General features: G+C 37.8%; 1 protein-coding gene across 6 annotated transcripts in view; it reads right to left on the reverse strand.

The window, feature by feature from the left end:
- Positions 1–18,984, reverse strand: part of ATF7IP (activating transcription factor 7 interacting protein) — a 92,130-nt gene that overhangs the window by 9,703 nt on the left and 63,443 nt on the right. For 5 of the 6 annotated variants that reach the window (XM_082280205.1, XM_082280207.1, XM_082280208.1 and 2 more), the window contains 4 exons: positions 9,960–10,038; positions 4,173–4,352; positions 3,105–3,290; positions 702–811 (listed from right to left, as the gene is read on the reverse strand). In XM_082280205.1, the coding sequence (XP_082136331.1) occupies positions 702–811; positions 3,105–3,290; positions 4,173–4,352; positions 9,960–10,038 (555 nt within the window). The remainder of the gene's footprint in view (positions 1–701; positions 812–3,104; positions 3,291–4,172; positions 4,353–9,959; positions 10,039–18,984) is intronic. The other variant, XM_082280206.1, reaches the window with a different exon arrangement.

The raw sequence follows: 18,984 nt of genomic DNA on the forward strand, positions 1-18,984 counted from the left end.
AGTGTTCTGTGTAATATTTGCTTCATTTATTCTCATTATTTATCACTGGGGAGTGCATTAAGTTGACGGTGTCTAGACTGAAAGGATGGTAAGCCACCTTCTTGGCAATATATTTACCATTGCAGGATACCATAAGTAATGTAACTGCCCAACAGTGAGTGTACAGGCAATGTATTTGAAATTAAATTAAATGAGTCAGAGAAAATTCTCAAATTCTTATCAAAGGGGGTTTTAGGTGATGCAGGAGTAATCACCCTCAACATTGACTAAAAACTCTGAAATTTGGGAGTTGGCAACCTTGGGGATTTTGTCTGTACCTTGTTCTCCAACCTCAGTTTTGCAAACTGCTGTACTGAAAAACTGGTCATCCAATTCATAGCCAAAGCATGACTAAACATTTTACTGCCAGTTCTTCTGTACCCTTGACTCCATGAGTCACCTGCAGACAACTCAAGCACTGTTTCTCAGTATGTTCTCCTGGTAATTTGGAGAAGGCCAGGGTGAGCTAACAGATTGCACAGCTTGTACTATTCTGGGCAGGAGTTGCTGTAGCTGGCTAGGTGGTGCCCTGCATGAGAACTGGCTGAGAAGTGTCAGCAAGGCATTTCACTGTTCTGCAGCTCACACTAAGAGCAGCCTGAGAGTCCCAGCGCAGAGACAAGGCTGTACATTGCCTCAGGTGATTTGAACACCCCACTCACAGTGTGCGCTTGCGGTGGTCGATGGTGCACCGTGAGCTGAGGAGCTCCAGAGCCCAGAGCCAGCCCGTTGTTCACCACGTAAGTTGTCTGAGGCATTCGCACTGTCATACCTGCAAGGAGAACAACAAACACTGTGAGTATTCAGTACTTACAGGCAGCTAAACAGAACATTGGAAGACCAGCTCCTTGGTTCAGCAGCTGGATGAAGCCAAATTTCAGACAGACTCCTCCGGCTGCCAGCGGACTGATGAAGCACTGCATAACAACAAAATCACCTCCCAGCCCCTGAAGCTGTAAAAGTGAGAGAGACTGAGTGCTTGTGTTTGCAGAGGGGACATAATGTTTGAGGAGACTGACAGCTGGATTGACAATCTCAGAATCAGATCTGAAACTAGTCAGAATTTACCTGTGAGAATATTATAGTGAGGAGAAGTGTGGGAGATACAGGGAACTTAAGTATGAAAAGAAAAATTACATCATTTTGGGATTCAGAAAGGAAAAGAGAAATGCTGCTGCAGCACAGTGTTACCCACTCAGAAGGCTGTGCTGTGGATGGCACTGAAAGCAAAAAAAGCTAAGTCACTGTCCAAGAAGCTTGTCCTCCCTCACAGAACATCTCTTGTCAGATTCCATGATGGACACTACTCACAGGCATCACCATTTCAGTCATTCCCAGCAAACCGACCTGCCTGGCACGAATAAATGAGACAGTTTTATAGCCCTGTAACTAACATCCAAAACTCTTGCAAGTTATCAGGTTTTCATTTTATATCACAGCTAATTCTCTTAAGTAACATTTTATCTACTCACTGTTGGAACATGTGTGTTCTGTGAACTCAAAGCTTTTGCTCATTGTTATGGGTTGCCCAGGGTGTCCTTCCATTTCTGTCTAGAAATACAAGATTTGGGGCAATCTCTACCACACCCTAGTTCCACACTTGTGTGTGACTGAAGCATTCTAATACTCCGGAAGACAAGCTCACAGAGCAACGCATTATCGGGAAACCACAGCTATCACATGGCAATTTCTTCTCTCTATAAACACTCATCAAGCTACAGTCCATAGGGGATGAGTGTCAGAAGTCTGTGTGATCTGCAAGTCCAAGGCAGGGAGCTCAGAGTGCTAAATCTTAATGTTTTTATTATAAAGTGCTAAACACCAGGTAGGTGCCTTACATCTTCTTCCTATTGGAATCTAAGAAGCTGATGAAGCTGTGCAAACTCCTGTGGGATAAACAGTCACCTGAGCTGGCTACTTCTCATCTATGAGAATCCAGTAAGATATGCTCGTTTAGTATGACTGTAGTTCTGTCTCAGGAAATTACAACCATCTGAACATGGTCAGAAATGCCTTAATAAGATAGAAGATACAAACATAGCATCATTTCTGGGTAGGTATACTACTCACTTGAGGCAGAAGTACAAAACTGCAATTTGCAAAACACTTTGGATGGGTTCTCACAGCCAATCTTTCAAAGACAAAGTGCAGCGATCTTACACCAGAAGTATCTGCTACTGGCACTAAAGGCTGTTGCAATGATAATATAAACCAATACACATCAGTAGCAGCATCGCTACCAGGACATCACAAAAGTAGGCTCATACTCAGTGCACTAAAATAGGGAAATTTACGTTGAACACAAAGGTCTTAAAATAACCATAGTGTAGAAATTGTGGGGAGCAAAAGTAGGGCAGTTAAAATCCAACACTTTGTAACAAAATATCATTTAAGTTCTTTATTTTTGGCATCTATTACTCATTTCAGAAAATGAGTTTACTGCTAGAAGAAGGTATCAGTTATGCATTTGCAAGTAAAGGGGAACTTGCCAACATCTCTCCTCAAGGAAACTCAAGCATGTATCAATTTCTGATACATCCAGTGAGAAATTTAATCTCTTCAGTCCTTGAGACAGGAAGGAAATTTGCTGAGCACAGGACATCAGAGATTGTTAAGGAATTACATTAGGATGCCTGATAGAAATGTAACTTTCAGACAGGAAATCAAACAAGATTTTCTACATAAGTGTATTTTAAATTTCCACCATAATAAAAAAATGTTCTTTATCTTTCTCAGAACAGTGGCACATGTCTCATTACCTTCCACTACCTTGTAAAGTATGGGACATGTCAATCACAGATGCTTAACTGGCAGAGCTAGTGCCTGGGATGACTTAAATCCAATTTTTCCTCATTCATGTAGCTGCAGGTAGAATTTCTTAGTAGCCTAAGAATTTTCTCAAGTCTGTAAGCTGGGGAAAAAAGCCCCTAACCTCTCTAACTAGGACCAGTATTGTAAAAAGACCAAACAACAAACCCAAATCAAAAAACTAAATGCCACATCCATCAGGTGGATCATACCAGCTGTGTCACAGTAAGAAGCACATGGAAGGAATCATCCCCTACCTCCAGTCTGTGGTGTGACTGGCCTTAAGCCTGGGCTGGTCATGACCGCTCCTCTTACAGGATTCTGAGCTGGTGGTGCAGGAATAGTGGTATAGACCACCTGATGCTTAGAAGGGGTTCTTGGGATAGGAAGCTTGGGAACAGCTGGAGCCATGGGCTGATGAGTTACATTCACTGTTGTCGAAGCTGAAAAAGACAGGGCACACCATAAACCTGAATTCCATGTCGAAGCCATAGGCCTGTTCCAGAGTACACATCTCCTCTGGAAAACTGACTCATCTGAGCCATGTAAAATAAAAACTGTCTCTGTCTGCTTTGGGTAATGCAAGAAAAGTGAAAACAGCCTAAACAGTATTTTCACCTGAAATAATAAAGTCTATATATATACAGCTTCCTAACTGGAAAGATAAAGATAGTATCTCCCCACTCCCTGCAAAGGTCCTGCATATAAGCACAGTGGGAGAATATAAAATCCACCAAAGAGTGCAGAACACAGCAGTCATAAGATAATTCCAGTGCCAACTAATCTTCAACAATCATATACAGAAAAAGAATAAAAGAAAGAAAAAAAGATCTATGTTTCTTTAGAAAGGGGAAAACATAATCACACTACAAAGTAATATTTAAGTAGGGATAGAACTTCAATGTCAGCCTTGCCATTCCCTCTGCCAGAAGAATTAACTGCCAAGTGCATAGGAACAGATGTAGGAGTGATGCTGATAATGTTTTTTCCACCATTACTTAAAGAAGGTACAGGTTTATTCTCCCTCAGTTTTACCAACAACAGTATATTTAATAATTTCCATGACCATCCTTAGCATGATTTCTTCCTCTCCATGGAATTAAATTGATCCTGAATTCTTTCCAAATCAATAGTACTATCTTTCCCCTTTATCAGTTTAAAAGAAAAAAATGTTATGGGAAACTGACTAGAATGAAAGATTATGAAGTGACTCCAACATTCTGAATATTCACTTAAAAAGATTAGCACAATGTAGAACACACAGCAGTCTAATTCAAGAAGAAAAGCAGCCCCTGCACTCACACAGTGATGTCAAATGAAATTACCTGTGGGTAATACATGTATGGTGGTCTGTGAAGGGCCACTTGTTGGCACACCTGGCTGCTGTACAGGGCTCGGCTGCAAAGGTGGCAATGGCTGCAGGGGTCGAGTCAAGGGCTGGGTGGGTATGCTCAGTCCTGTCACAGGTACCTGGCTCTGGTTCTGCTTCTGCTTCTTGCCATCTGCTTTAAAATAAATGGAACTTATAGACAATAGCAAACAGAAATTTTCATTTCTGAATCACTGTTTGAAACATCACAGAGTTTTAAAACCCTTTTGTCCCTCTCCCATTTACAGACTGGTGAGGATATTCAAAGCATGACATTTCTCTAACCTTTTTGTTTATGCAAACATATCTGAAGAAAACTCATTCAATTCTCCTCGTCTTCACCACCGCACTCTCTCCCCTGCCCAGACACACTCCACAATGTTTTATTCTATCATCATGAAGTCTGCATATTTCAGTGCAATTTGGAAACCTGAATTCAATGGAACACTATGCCAAAGTCTTTAAAGTTTCTATTAAAAAAAAAAAAAATCCTAAAACCTTTAAAAGGCCTAAACACTGCAGTACTCAATTAAATTTAGTTCCCTAAAGAAGTCTTGCCTACTTCTGATGTTTCCCTTTGTTCAATCTGTCAGTCCTGTTGCTGCTATTTTGAATTTTCATGATATTTACTTAAAAAAGGTGAAATCACTTTATTATTTATAGAAAACTTTAAAAAGAAAATCTGTTTTATCACACTGACACCCTCCTCGTCATGACTTACTGACTTGTGATACTGACAAATACTGCCTGTGTCTGTAGTTTACCACAGCAATACTTCTTCCTGCTTTAATTTGTTTGTGACTACATAAAATATTCATTAGAGTGCAAGTCTGTATCTAATTAAGACTTGGCCCAAGTTGAATAAAGAAGAATTGAGAAGCTTTCATCTGGATAGTTCAGCTACATTAAATTAGTAATGGGCAGAGGAGGCACCACTGAAGAGCTAAAACACACAAGATAGAAGAGTAGATTTTAAGGGCGGTCACTCAGAAGGATTCTTCCCTAATAAAACTGTACGTGCATCAGCCACTAATTTATTAAAAGAGCATAGAATATAAAGAAAAGATATAAATACTCATTTTACTCTTGAGAAAATATAACAGTATAGTGAGGATCACATAAAAAATGTTCAATTAAGTATACCAACTAGATTTCAAAGCATTAACAACAGGGCTAATGCCACCATAGCTCAAAATATTAGCAGTTTGAGATTATTCTGATGGTCTCACTGAGCTGTGTTTAACGCTAACTACTACAACTTGAAGTAGCAGTACCCTTCACAAACTGCTGCATGATTCTATGAGACACAATTACAGAATCACAGAATCATCAAGGTTGGAAGAGACCTTCAAGATCATCTAGTCCAACCATCAACCAGCCTAATCACGTCCAGACCATATCCCCAAAATTCAAGACCTCAAAAATAAAACACAGTATGAATTGCAGCCCATATTGTCTTTCTGTAGACTCAATAGCCAAGCTACTTCACTGAAGCCATTTGATGAAAATATAATGTTCTTTTCTTCATTTGACGTCTCTAAAAGGAGCCGTAAAGGGATGCTCATTTTGAAAACAAAAGGTGAGATGCTTCCTGCGCTTCTATCAACTAACAGGCCCTGTGATTGGTTCAAGCTTCTTTTGTTTTCCACAAGTATGAGAACTTTCCCACTGTTCAGTAAACTACTTGACTCCAAAGGGATTCCTACAGAGATGCATACACCTGTTTACTTCAAATATTTACACTGATGCACAGCTCAACTACCACTGAATAATTCCAGTGATGTGAGTACACTCTTAGTCATGACTTGGAATATGCACTTAAAATCCAACAAGCAAAAACCTTTAAAGAATACTGCTGTAAATGTGCTTCAAGGAAAGAGGACAATCTCGACAAATGTGAGGGCTTTTCCAGTTTTGCTTTTGTTTTGAATTTCACACAGAGCAATTTCATTTACCCTTGACAAATCAAGAAGAGCCCTGCTGACATTCCAGTGACTGGAAACTAGGTCAGCATTGCACCAGCCACTGGAAATGATGACAGATAACCAACTAGACTTCATTAAATAAATGGACACAAATGGCAAAGGCTATTTAAGTAAAAAAACCAGCAAGAAGACTGGGTACATAGTAAGCACAGGGCTAAGGTTAGAAGTAATCATGCAACAGTTGCAATATTAAATGAACACAGCATCATATTCACAACAAATGTGAACCTAGAGGAGACAGAAAAATATGATTTATGGAAATGAGCATAAAATGGAAATTTTTACTACTGGAGGTGTAAGCAGAACTCCTAATCTAAAACAAAAATGGAAAAGAAGAGGGGCTAATTTCCACACCAGAAAAAGCCTACAACAGTGCAGTTACAGCACAAAGGAGTTCTGAACAGTGTACTAGTTCATAACTGGTATAGCTGTATTATAGAACAGCAACCATGCCACAGGCACGTTCAAGAATAAGAAAAAAATTATCCGATGAACTACAGATCTGTTAACCAGATAAAACACCTTATAAAATAGAAAACTGATTATGTATTTCATATTTTTTCGTACAAAATAATTAAAAAGCAGAACACAGCTGTTGTTAAGAGTACATTTATGTATGTATCTTAGACTACAGACCCACTTTAGACTAAATCTATTAATTGTTTTAATATTCATACAAAATAACTTAATGCAGTGTGCGACACAAGTATTTTATAAAAAGGACAGCAAGGTCCAAAGTGCAAGTATTGCAAGATATTTGCAGACAGAAAGTATCTAGATTACTCTTAACATGGTTTCTCGAAAATTACACAATTTTCATTAATTCTTGCACACATCAGAAGATGTTATTATATATTAGTAGATATTAGGATTTAAATAAGCAGAATTAGGTTTACTTTTTATGTGGGTGACAATGCTTTAAAGAAAATAATCAGGATCTAAGTGTTCCCAAGAACTCTATGTTAAGTGTTGCTCTTCTGTTTGAATTAGTGTTGAACTAATATTCTTGCAGGAAACACCGTAATGCTGAAGGTATTCTCTATCCTGAGGTTGTGTAAATCTAGAATAAAATAAAACTTGCTCCACATTTGCTGTAAACAGAGTGCAGTGGAAAAAATATTTGGCCACAGGTATATAGATGCTTATGATTATGCAAAAGCTGTTACAAGTGTACTCTTCCTCTGTTTAACCTTGAAGTTGTTATCAGAACGTATTCCTGAGAAACTTGCTCAAAAATCCTAATGCTGTGTTCTCACTGCATGGTGAAATTCAAGCTTTTATTAGGGTTTTGGTTCCTGTGTTTCTACAGCTTATGTAAAAAAACCACTGACTTCTCACACAAATTCTAAAGATGAACTCATCTGCATCGGCTTCAGGCTATCAGCTTCTGCTTTGCAGTGAAGAGACACACAGGAGCTAACCTAGTATGAAAGTACCCCACTAACCTTCCTCCTAATGGAAAGACAATTTTCTAACACCTGACAACTAAGGGGAAAGAATCTCACAATATCCCACTAGAGAAATGTTTAAGATACTGGCTCAAGCCCCAACAAAGAAATTGGGGAAGAATTAAGCTATAATGAGGCTACAACTCTGTAGCACTTCTACCTAGAGAAGCACTCTTACAGTTGTATGTGCAACTGTGGTGTTTATTTTCTATGGCAATTGTGAGGTGAACATCTACTTAATACAATTAGGAAGGAAAAAAACTGTGGAAAATGTTACTTTGAGAAACTTTTAAATAGAAAATGATTAGCTGAAGTACATCACAATACTGTGACATGCTACTTTAAAACATACCACAAATCCATTTTGATCTATCTGCTGGGTGTCTTTTACAGAGTATTAAACAGGACTGGGGAGCTTAACCTTACCTGACAGCCTTACACAGTCCCAAAGCAACCACCTCTTTTATCTTTTTGAGAACTAACCCTCAGAAGAGATGACAGTGATAAAGACTTGATTGTGTCAGCTATTCTGCCACTCAGCTCATCAATTCAAAATCCTGGCTGAAAAGGACCTCTACTGGCTGTGTAGTCCGATTTCTTGTTGAAGTTGGACTGTCAATAACAACTTACTCAAATGATTTGTGGTTTTGCCCTGCTGAATCTCAGAAACATTCAAGAGGGGAGTTTCTACCATCCCTCTGTGCAGCACTATGGTGACTTCTTTCCTCCTGAAGCTGAACTTGAACTTCCTGAACTTGTAGTTCATGGCGACTGGCCCTTAATGTATCACCTGGCACTGCAGAGAAGAGTTGTGCTCTGTCATTTTTGTAAGTACCCTCCAAGTAGCTGTAAGGCTGCTTAGTACCTCATCTCTTGCTTTGCTCTTAGCCAAACATGCCCTGGTCTGTTATCTCTTCTCATAGGTTGTGCACTCCAGGCCCTCACCATCCTGACACCATGAGTGAGGCCCTCTCCAGTGCTACCACAATTCTTCTGAGTTTGAAGAAGATGGAGCCAAAACTAGACACCGTATTTCAGCTGCGGTTCCACCAGTGCCAGCCCGGGGGAATACTTAAATTGAAATGAGAACACACTGTTGGTTCATACTCAATTCACTGTGCACCGCGTATCCTCTACTGATAAGAGAACCAGACAGCTATCTGAATTGCATCATGCTTTCCTAATACTTGTATACCTCACACTCCCCTTTTGGGGATAACATCACATGGAACTATTCAAGGCCAGGCTGGATGGGGCTTTGAGCAACATGGTCTAGTGGGAGGTGTCCCTGCCCACGGCAGGGGGGGTTGGAAGGAGATCATCTTAAAGATCCTTTCCAACCCAAACCATTCTATAACTCTACAATTTCTTCCTCACTGGAAGAAATGCTACCACATGCCAATATGATTTTCTACATTTGTGTAATACAAATACAAAGCAAGTCAAGCTATTAAGAATGTTTGTGTAGAACTTGAATGCACTAGCTAGAGAAATAACTATCACGGTTGTCCAGAGGAATCAAACTTCTTGGTGCGTGGATTTTAGAATGCAGCACAGGGACATGCATTTAGAGACCAGACAGAGAGAAAATTTCATCTCCAGTAGTAGAAATATGTTTCTTTCCAACAAAAATGGCAGCACAATACATGGTCTTAAGTAGAGACTCATTACTTCTCTGAAGTACTTCATTCTTCATTAATCCAATGCTAACTATAATTAGATTGGCCTACATTTACACAAGACTTATATAAAAAGAAATGTGGTTTTTTACAAGATGAAGTGCATCCAAACTGCCAAAGTATATAAGAGCACGACTATATTTACTCTGCTCTTGGCATACAGTCCTAAAGCAAACAACAGTTTGCATTTGGTCTTTAAACTCTTGCACACAAAGTGTTAGTTAAACAAAAGATTAGACGCTGTAATACTCTAATGCCTAAGTATCAGCTGTAGAATTAAAAGGGCTTTAATTATAATCAGTAAACAGAAAAAATAAATACATCTAGAAGAGTTTTCTAGAATATCAAGAACTCAAACATCTCAAACTACTCCCCAAGTCTGAGGTATTTTAACATAGATACCGATAATACTTAAATTAAAGGAACAGTAAAAATCTTAAAAGACTGTAAGCAAAAGTCCTTTTATTTAACATCTAAGAGAATTTTTAAACAAGAGTCCTATTTAACTGAAACACCAAGGAAAAAAATACACTAAGCAGAAAGAGAAGTTTATTCCTTTCTGTCATTCACAGGATGAAATAACACTTGCAGCTCAGTTATCCCTGCAGTTAGCAAAGTATTTTTCACGTACCTTGAGAAGCGCTGTCATCCTCTTCATCCAGTGTAAGGTCAATGACACCTCCTGATTCACTTCCTGTGAACTTCCCGCTCTGAAAGACAAAACTCCTTCGTTTTGCAAAAGCAAATCCAGGGAGCACAGGTGGAAAAGGGACACATATTAAACATTCAGGAGAGGTCTCAGATACTTATTAGAAAGGAACTGATGAAATGAGAGCAAGAGAAGGTAATTTCAGACGAATATCCCAGGACTTGAAAAATGGGCGATAACCAAACGACTGTATTGCAGTAACAAGTATTAAACTATTTTCAGCTTTGGAAGGAGTAAAAACCCTGATGAATAGTAGCATATTGCTGTTTTACAGCTCAATGAATAACCATTTGCTGTTATAAAGTATATTTCAACTATGACTCCTAACATTTTAATCCAGTTGTAATCTGCGCTCTCCTCTGTAGTGGTGTAACTTTCTGACAGAGCAGTCATGAGGACAATATATTTACTTATTTTGAGACAGCTTGGGCTGTGTACTTAAAAAGACACTGACTTCACATTAAGAAAAAGGGAAAGCTTTTGTAAGCATACAAGCTGGAACTTCTATGCTTACAAAACATATCAAAAGCCATCAGAAAACTCCAATTGTATCCAGTAATTTCATTACTGTATTCTCACCCATTATGACAAATTTTAGCATTCTATTATTCTACATACAAATCTATTTTTAACCATCCCTTTAGAGAGCATAAAGGGATCTTCTAAGCTATTGCAGAGGTTAAATGTTTTAACAAAAAGCCCTAGGAGACCACCAAACAACATTTATCTTCTAGATCAACTGCTGTCCCTTGGCTGGTCAGACTGTGGGGATTATCAACATTTTCCCTTAGGTGATGAAAATAATATGGGGGAGGTCTTACATATTTCTGTGGTTTTAAATATACTTTCTAGAAAAAAATCGTGATTATATCAGTTTCTACTTCCTTAAACTTGCTACAAAAATTAGTTGTGGTATCTTCTTCTTGTTGTTTTGTGGAAGAGATTATCACTTATTGTTGGACTGAACTGCTACTGATTTATGAATTAGAGTCAACAAGTTTCCTTAACACAAAGAGTTACAAAACCACCGTAATTATCAAAAATCTCTGAGCAATTAACATGGAAAAAAGCGTAAGTTATCAGACCCACATAGTCTGTACTAATGCTGACATGGTCCCTAAGAATATTAGAGATTTTTCTGTGCAGTCAGATGGTGACAGATGCACAAAGCCTAAGCACTAAGATTATCTGCTCTGTGACCTTTCATTTGGGCAAAACGAAGCCTTTAAGGAAGTCTGAAAGGCAATTCTTACACAGGCAAGGCTCTGAGGAGAAGCAAAAAGAGGTATTGTACGATTAGTAAATGCAAGCAGAAGCTGCCTGAATTATCATTCACTGAATCTGGAGTGCCTGGCATGACAGTTCTCTTTACTATGCATTATTACAACCTGGCTTCTTTTTGCCTTAAGTTCTGATGCTGCCACTGATGAAATGCTGCTAATAAAATACAATACAAGATTTGAGTAAGAAATATCTAACTACTTATGTTCACAGGTGATAGAACAGATCTCTACAGGGACTCATCTTTCCTATACACAGAGAAATATATTTCAGAATTACTAACCATGGAATTCTTCTGTTGAGTGATTGCTATTTAAAATACTTTCTAGCTACAGGTTTCTTAGTATGATGAGCTGATTTAACCACTTGAAGCTTAAGAAAAAGGCACATTAAAATAATCAATGATAAATTGATTAGCATAAAGTCAAGAGGCATTTCATTCCAACTTGATGATCTTCCCAGCCAACAATGTGTACTTTGAACCATGGCTCTCTCTGCCAGGAGAAAGCAGATTGAAAAATGGAGAGGAAGATCTATAAGGAACTGGAGAAAGAAAAAAAAAACGAACACCAAGCTATTAATTCCTTATCACTAAAAAAGAGGTTAGTCAGAAGTAATTTCCTTTCAATTCTTCCTCTGCAAGGGAATCAAAATCCTTAGAAAAATACTCTGTATGACAGCTAACTGTTTTGAAGCCCTACTTGACTGTGCCACTTGAGAAAGTTCTCTGAATTTCCATGTCAGCAAGTGTCATAGCACACATTTCTTTATTTTGGTGTGTCTGGAAGGCCAAATCTTTAGTTAACCAGGCAACTATTAAATCAGCTCAGCCAACAAGGTCTCATACATGCAATTCTCAGGAAGAAGGACCTCTTAGCTGACCACACTATTCAAGGCTTTTTACTAAATTAGCCTGGATAGCAACCTCCTCAACAGGAGCTATCCAGAAGTAGTTAGGCTCTTCCTGCAGCCCATCCTAGGAGCTACAGATCTGCAGGGAAGCCTTTAAGCAGAGCTCTGTGGTACACCCCCAGTCCTGGTTCTGGGACACACATTCCAGCTACTCCAAGCAGATGCTGTACTCAATACGCAGCACACCATGAAGTCCTGTATCCCTAGCCTCCCCAACTAGATAGATTCCCCTACTTCACCAACTGTGCATTTCCCTCAAATGAAATTCAGGGGTACAGGAAAATCTTAAGGAAATTTGAAAAAACAAAAAAGCTGAACATTGTGTTTCCTACCTAGGGGAGCATGGTATAGGCAGGGTATCCCCACACAAAACAGACTGCTCATTATGCCTGTCATAACAGTCAGGATTTTGACTATTTGCAGCATCCACCTACACTCAAAAGGAGGAGAAGTATCCATTTCTGAATTTTGTAGTGTTGGCACACACAGTTTTCAGATACTTGTAGATATCTCAAATTGAGGAATGAAAAGGAAATTCAGAAAGAACTGGCAATCAGGCGTTAGAAGATTGGTCCACACTACTTTCCCATGGTAAAATTAAGCATCTCCATGATCTAAGAGAGCAACTTTATCACCTTATCCCAGATGTTTTTGCAGTACTGATACCATAAGAATGGTTAAGACCTACAGATTTAACCACACGGCATCATCTCTCTGAAATGCAAGTAATAAAGAGTTTTCAGAAAACCCTGTGCTGAACCAAACAAGAAAACAAAACCACCCCTTTTTAGTATCGTGACTATTTTACCCAGAAATTCTCTCAGGGAAATTTTTGTAGTACAAGGACTTGTGAAAACTCTAGTTTACAACAGCACTACGTTTGAGGAAAGACTACAGAGAAACAACTGCTCTTTTCTTCCTTAAAAAGGAGGGAATCGGATTCTTTGGAGAAGACTGCCATGTTACACATTAGAAATGGAGATTCAGATGTGCTGCTCTGAGCAAAATTAGAACCCAACTTCAGAACACTTGCAGCCCTGATGAAGTAAAAGGGGAGCCTGGCATTGGACTTTCAGTCATGTACGAACAACACTTCCATTTGTGTCAAAAACAGAAACAAGAGAACAAGGTCTTTCAGCTCCTAGTATTAGATTTCAGCAAGCATTTGGGTAGGCACTGGTGAAGCAGAAAAGTGTAGTCAAAGCATTCTGGTCTGCTATCACTTTTTCGCTATCTCCAAACACAGGAAGCCAACAACATGAAACTGCTTCAGCTGATCTCTGCAGAAGAACAAGATGATGCCATCTTAACACCTTTCTATCAGTGCAGCCACATTAGTAAAATATTTAAAACCATTAACAAGACCCCTAAACATATGCCTGATGTTTTAGTTCACATATTGCCTAGCAAGTCTTAGTAACAAAGGATTCACACACCTTAGAATACAAATAAGCTGAAACAGAAACAAAACAATCACAGCAATATAAAGTGATCTGTATATACTTAAAATGTCACACTTACAAATAACAAACACAAAACCAAACCCAACAAAAGCACACAAAATCACAACCCCCTAAGCCAACCTGTCATCATTTGTCATAACCCAGAGCACCTGTCTCCATACCAAACAGAAGCTGCACTTAAAACTGATTGTTTACAACAGCATCTGGGCAATTTCAAGTAATCTAGCAGAAAAAGGTTTACATTGAGATTTAAAAGAAATGTAAGCTACCAAACCCCCTTTTCCATCCCTTTACAGCTCATGTATCTTAATGTATGTGCCTTTAAATTCCAAGTAAGTAGAAATCCTCCAAAATACTGTCATTCATATTGCCATTTTGGATCTGTTTTATCCATAGCAGGTGAGTAAAGTTTGTATAGCCTGGAAGTAGCAACATCATGGGCTGAACCATCCAGTTAACCACAATTGTGTCTGAGTTGCCTTAGTTTAAATATCTCTCTCTTTTTACATGGCAGTGTAAAAATCTTAACATAAAACAATGGAATGAGAAAAGTGAATTAAAAATTGAATTAAAAATTCAGCCTAACAGATCCCACTTTAAAATGCCAGTTTTAAATATATATGTGAAAAAATCTTTACCAAAAAAGTGAGAAAAATACAAGACTTCATCTTTTCTTGACTTCCCAGTTTTTAATATAACCACATCTTTAGTCTTCAGCTGGTAGGTGAACTTCAATTTGCAATTAAGATGTTTTGCATAAAAGCAGTATGTCCTGTAACTGAATACTTCATACTGAAGTCTAACACAGACCAGCCCAACACAAGGCGCACAACTTGCAGTAAAAAGGCAAAACACAAGGCTAAGTGGGGGGTGAGGACACAAGGTATAACTAAGAGCAGAAACAAAGATGAAAAAAAGAAGCAGGAGGAGGAAAAAACATAGCAAGGGAAAAGAAAATAACAAGCCATGCAGCATCTGAGCATGCACCACCACAAGTATGGAAGGATGAGTTAAGTGTACTGCAAAGTTACTTCGCTATTCTCAGTGTCGTGCATTTTTCCTGAAACAGCCCACCAAGGAGAAGGCCCTTCACACTTACAATCTGTTTTGAAAAGTGTGCTCTTTTAAGAAAATCTTGTCAAATTGCAGCCCCTCTGCCCCAGCTGCTTTAGTCTGCAAAGTCATGTCCACACCCACTGCAATTACCAACATGAAATGATCTGTTTGTGTGTAAGATGCCCCAGGCAAGCAGCTCACTTGGCAAGTGTGAAGGAAAAGTATTTAATGGCAAGCACAGAACTTGTGAAAGCAGCAACTGAAAGACCCTAGAAGAGAGGGCAAAACTGAAAGCATAAACACTCATCTCTTTCAAGTATCTAAGTGTAACCTGCCAAGTCCTGAAATAAATGTCATAACCTCTACTAAATTCCTCTTCATCAGTTACATGCAAACTGCTTTATAGTGCATATGGAAGTTAAAACAATGGAAAGTATGCATAAAATGAATGCAACTATTCAAGTTTGTGCATTTTTTACTGCTTCACATTAGAAATTGGTATTTCTAAGTGTCTACTAACTGCAAAACTTTTGCTTAAAACTAACATTTTCAGATTTCTTGACCATGAAAACTACTAGAAACAAGACTTTGTATTAACTAATTATATAAAATTGCTATTCATATTTCAGTTATTACACTTCAGGGTTTTCTACAAAGAATCAGTAAAAATTACCTATGCTCACAATTTCATGCATTTTCCACTGCATACATAATATCTGCTTTCTTCCAATCCCAGCCACTAAAGTCTTTTTAAGCATTGAAGAAAGTACTGAGAAATAGATGGACTGACATATAAGATATACTTATGGGGATAATTGCTAGGAAAAAGCAGCAATAATACAGTTTTCCTTGATAAAGAAAATAACTGCACATTGACTTTCTAAAACCGGTGTCATATGGATATTACAGAAATTTAAACAGTAAGTATAATAGAAAAGGGGTTCTTAGAGGTAATAAAAATCATGGAACGTGTCAAAAATGGATAAATACAGGGTCACCTGAACCTGAAGTCACAATTAAGATTTGCAATAAAACCAATGTAAATGTTTTATAATTAAGAACTTTTTTCCTTCTTTTGGAAGACTGTCATAATATCCTCTATGCCATTGACTGTAGTATCAAATAATTAATCTACACACTAGCAAACAGTATATTAATGAGGGGGAATCAGAAGGGCATCAGCCTCGCAATAAAATGAAGGGCTGGTTCTGGTGTTCAAGTGATTCTGAAGCAGTTTCCTCATCTGCCTCTACGAAAGTGTGGACACTCAGACAGGCTACTACCACTACACTGTTTTTCCACTCACAGAGACTGCTTTGCACTGTTGTAAAATACTGGAGTGGGAGAAAGAATATCACCTTAGCTTTGCTAGCCAGCAACTTTTTCAGATCATTACTGCTACAAATTAGGTTGTCATTTGCAATTTTGAAAAGAAAGAAAAAGCTTTTTTACAGACACTTATCTCCACAATTTTTTCTACTCCAATACCACAAGAAAAACAAATGTAAGGAAGGAGACAATTTAAGGGTGAAAGCACATATGGTAGACATGATATTGAGAAAAGAAGTTATCTCCAACCGTAACTGCAACTGTGAAATTTAACAGAGAAAAAGTTAAAACACCACAGCACATATACACCAATGGCAAACTACTGTAAAAAACTGGGAAAGAAACCTCTAAAGCTCAAACTGAACAGCTCAACAACATGCATATGTATTGTACCACGTGAAAAACCAAAAGCTGCAAGTTGGTATTTTTGAAGAAAGTTCTGAATATTTACTTCTCTATTCACATATGATAGATAAGATTTTAAAAGTTTTGGTATTATATAACGCCACAGTTCAGTTCATCACAAAGAGATAACAAGGTTATTGATTGTAATGCCACCTGCTTTTCATAAAGAACATTTCAGTATGTAAAAGTGAAAAATTAAGGGAAAAAAATGCAACAATGAAAAAAATAAATTGCAAAATAAAAAACGAATTTCAGGGTAGTAAATAAAATTTCTGAAGACTATGTATGGCACACTGACACAGTGGAGACAATTTTATTAAGTTTCTACTAGAAAAAAATACCAAACTAGAAAAAAATCTGGAAGTTGTAAACCAGACAATTCATGAAGCATCATACCACCACAATAATACATGATGCACCAAGGCGTTATATAATAGCAAAATCAATCTTAAATTATGGGGAGTGATGTTAAAAATATGTCTCGGGAATGGGATGTGCGTAGAGAGCGTGGCAAAACTGTGTTTGTATGCGTAATTATAAAGTCAATATTTCATTTTTAGTCATCCATATACAAAACTACAGATTGCAAGCACAGTTTAAGCAATTGTGAAAATTATTTTTTTATACATTTCTGAGCATATTACAGTCACAGACTACTTCAGGGTCAGATTTATCACTCCTCAACCGTTGTTTTTTCTAATGCAGTAACTTCCACAAAACTGAAATAATTATTCCAGCCTTGCAAAGATGTCATGAAAATCTACTCAACCACGTACCAAATATATTTGTCATCTCTTATCAAGGTAAAAAGGAAAACGATAACGCAATAAAGGAAGCAGTTTACCATGATCAAAGTTTACACAAACAAAATTTCACAGTGCTGCAATACGTGTTTTGATAGTGTGTGGTTGCATATTTGCATAATACTAAAAAAACTGTTTTAACAGACATTTTATGTGTTGCATTCACAAGATTGCTACATTCCCCTTACCCTTAACTGGTACTGTGCAACACTTCCTACAGAACAAGAACAATGTAAGCACGGAAAAAGTGAATAACCAGTTACAGTAACCCCTAAGTATTATATACCCTCTCACTTCTTTGGTGCAAAGAGCAGATGATGGTCTGGCTACCCCTATTAACAAGAACACAAATAAGAGATTGGTTGCCAGCATAGCTGGTTTTAGATGCTAGTAATCCTAGTCCCAATTAGAAGTTACAAAGAAACACTTCACACAATGCTAGAAGTATTTTTCTGCATCTGTGATTCTCTTTTTCCTTTATCAGCCAGTTAAAAGGGTATATAATAAACACAAACATACGTGCGCACACACACACACACGTCTCTTTACTGGTTCTTACTCTTTGAAGGCGAAACATCTACCTTATTTCCCCAAAACTCACTGACAGTTTCCCAACAGTATCATGTGGGATGGCTGTCTTGGATGGTGGAAGACCATCTTATTGAAAAGCAAATATATTTATAATACTTTTCCGATTAGTTTACCACAGCTTTTTAAAGCTCCGTGCCTGGAAGTAATGGCATAATCAATTAGATTGTTTTAATATCTCCTCCAAAATTCTTGGCCCCAAATGACAAATTTGGGCCTACAATACACAAGTATATTTACCCATTTAAAGCTGCTCTCAGTAGTTGGGGGTGGTTTAAGTAACGCAGGTAAGTCACAGGGAAAGCCACACAATAAGGGATTCACTTTAACTGTGTTCCTTAGAACAGCCATCCAATTCAGCTACCTGATGCCCTGCTAACAACTTTATAATTCAGATTTCTAATTAGTCTCGGGCAAAGGTTCTATCTAACAGACGAGAGCTAGTGGCATTTTAAACAGCGTGAACGTAACCCCAAGGTCATAGACAAAAGCCAAGCAGCCCATTTTACATATATAACTATATATGTTTATTTTCAGTGACAAAACCATGAAATTCAAGGAAACATATTCATCAATAATGCTTCAACAACATAGAATTAATAGCTACTTATAAATTGTAAGCTGACATATCCATTTTGCTCACATTATTTCCCAAGAGACACTCACAAAGTTTGTTACACATTGCAGAGTAAAGAGATAGGAGTTATAAATGTACTTTATTAATGTTGTACCAGATGAATTTCCAATAGTCAGCAAAATAAATTAAACTGTAGTTCAACCAAACAAATCAAGGTATGTCAGAAGCAATGGGGAAGGGATAGGACACTGGTGGACTTTTATTTAATAAACTAATAGTAGCTGTAAAGTGAAATGCACAGATGAAATTTAGACAGAAAAAGATATTTACTCCTTAAGAGGATAAGATGCACATGAAGCAGGGAACAAGAAACAAAAGACTATTCACCTGACCTGGTGTTTTGATAAATATAATGCAAACATTCTTGACCATTGACTTATGCCAGACATTTTGAACACATCAAACCCTGTTCAGATTTGTTCCCTGTTACTTTATGTTACAGTATAATAAAACTGCTTTCATAAATTCTCTCA

The sequence above is a fragment of the Coloeus monedula genome, assembly GCF_965178545.1.
Source record: "Coloeus monedula genome assembly, chromosome: 4".
Taxonomy (NCBI): domain Eukaryota; kingdom Metazoa; phylum Chordata; class Aves; order Passeriformes; family Corvidae; genus Coloeus; species Coloeus monedula.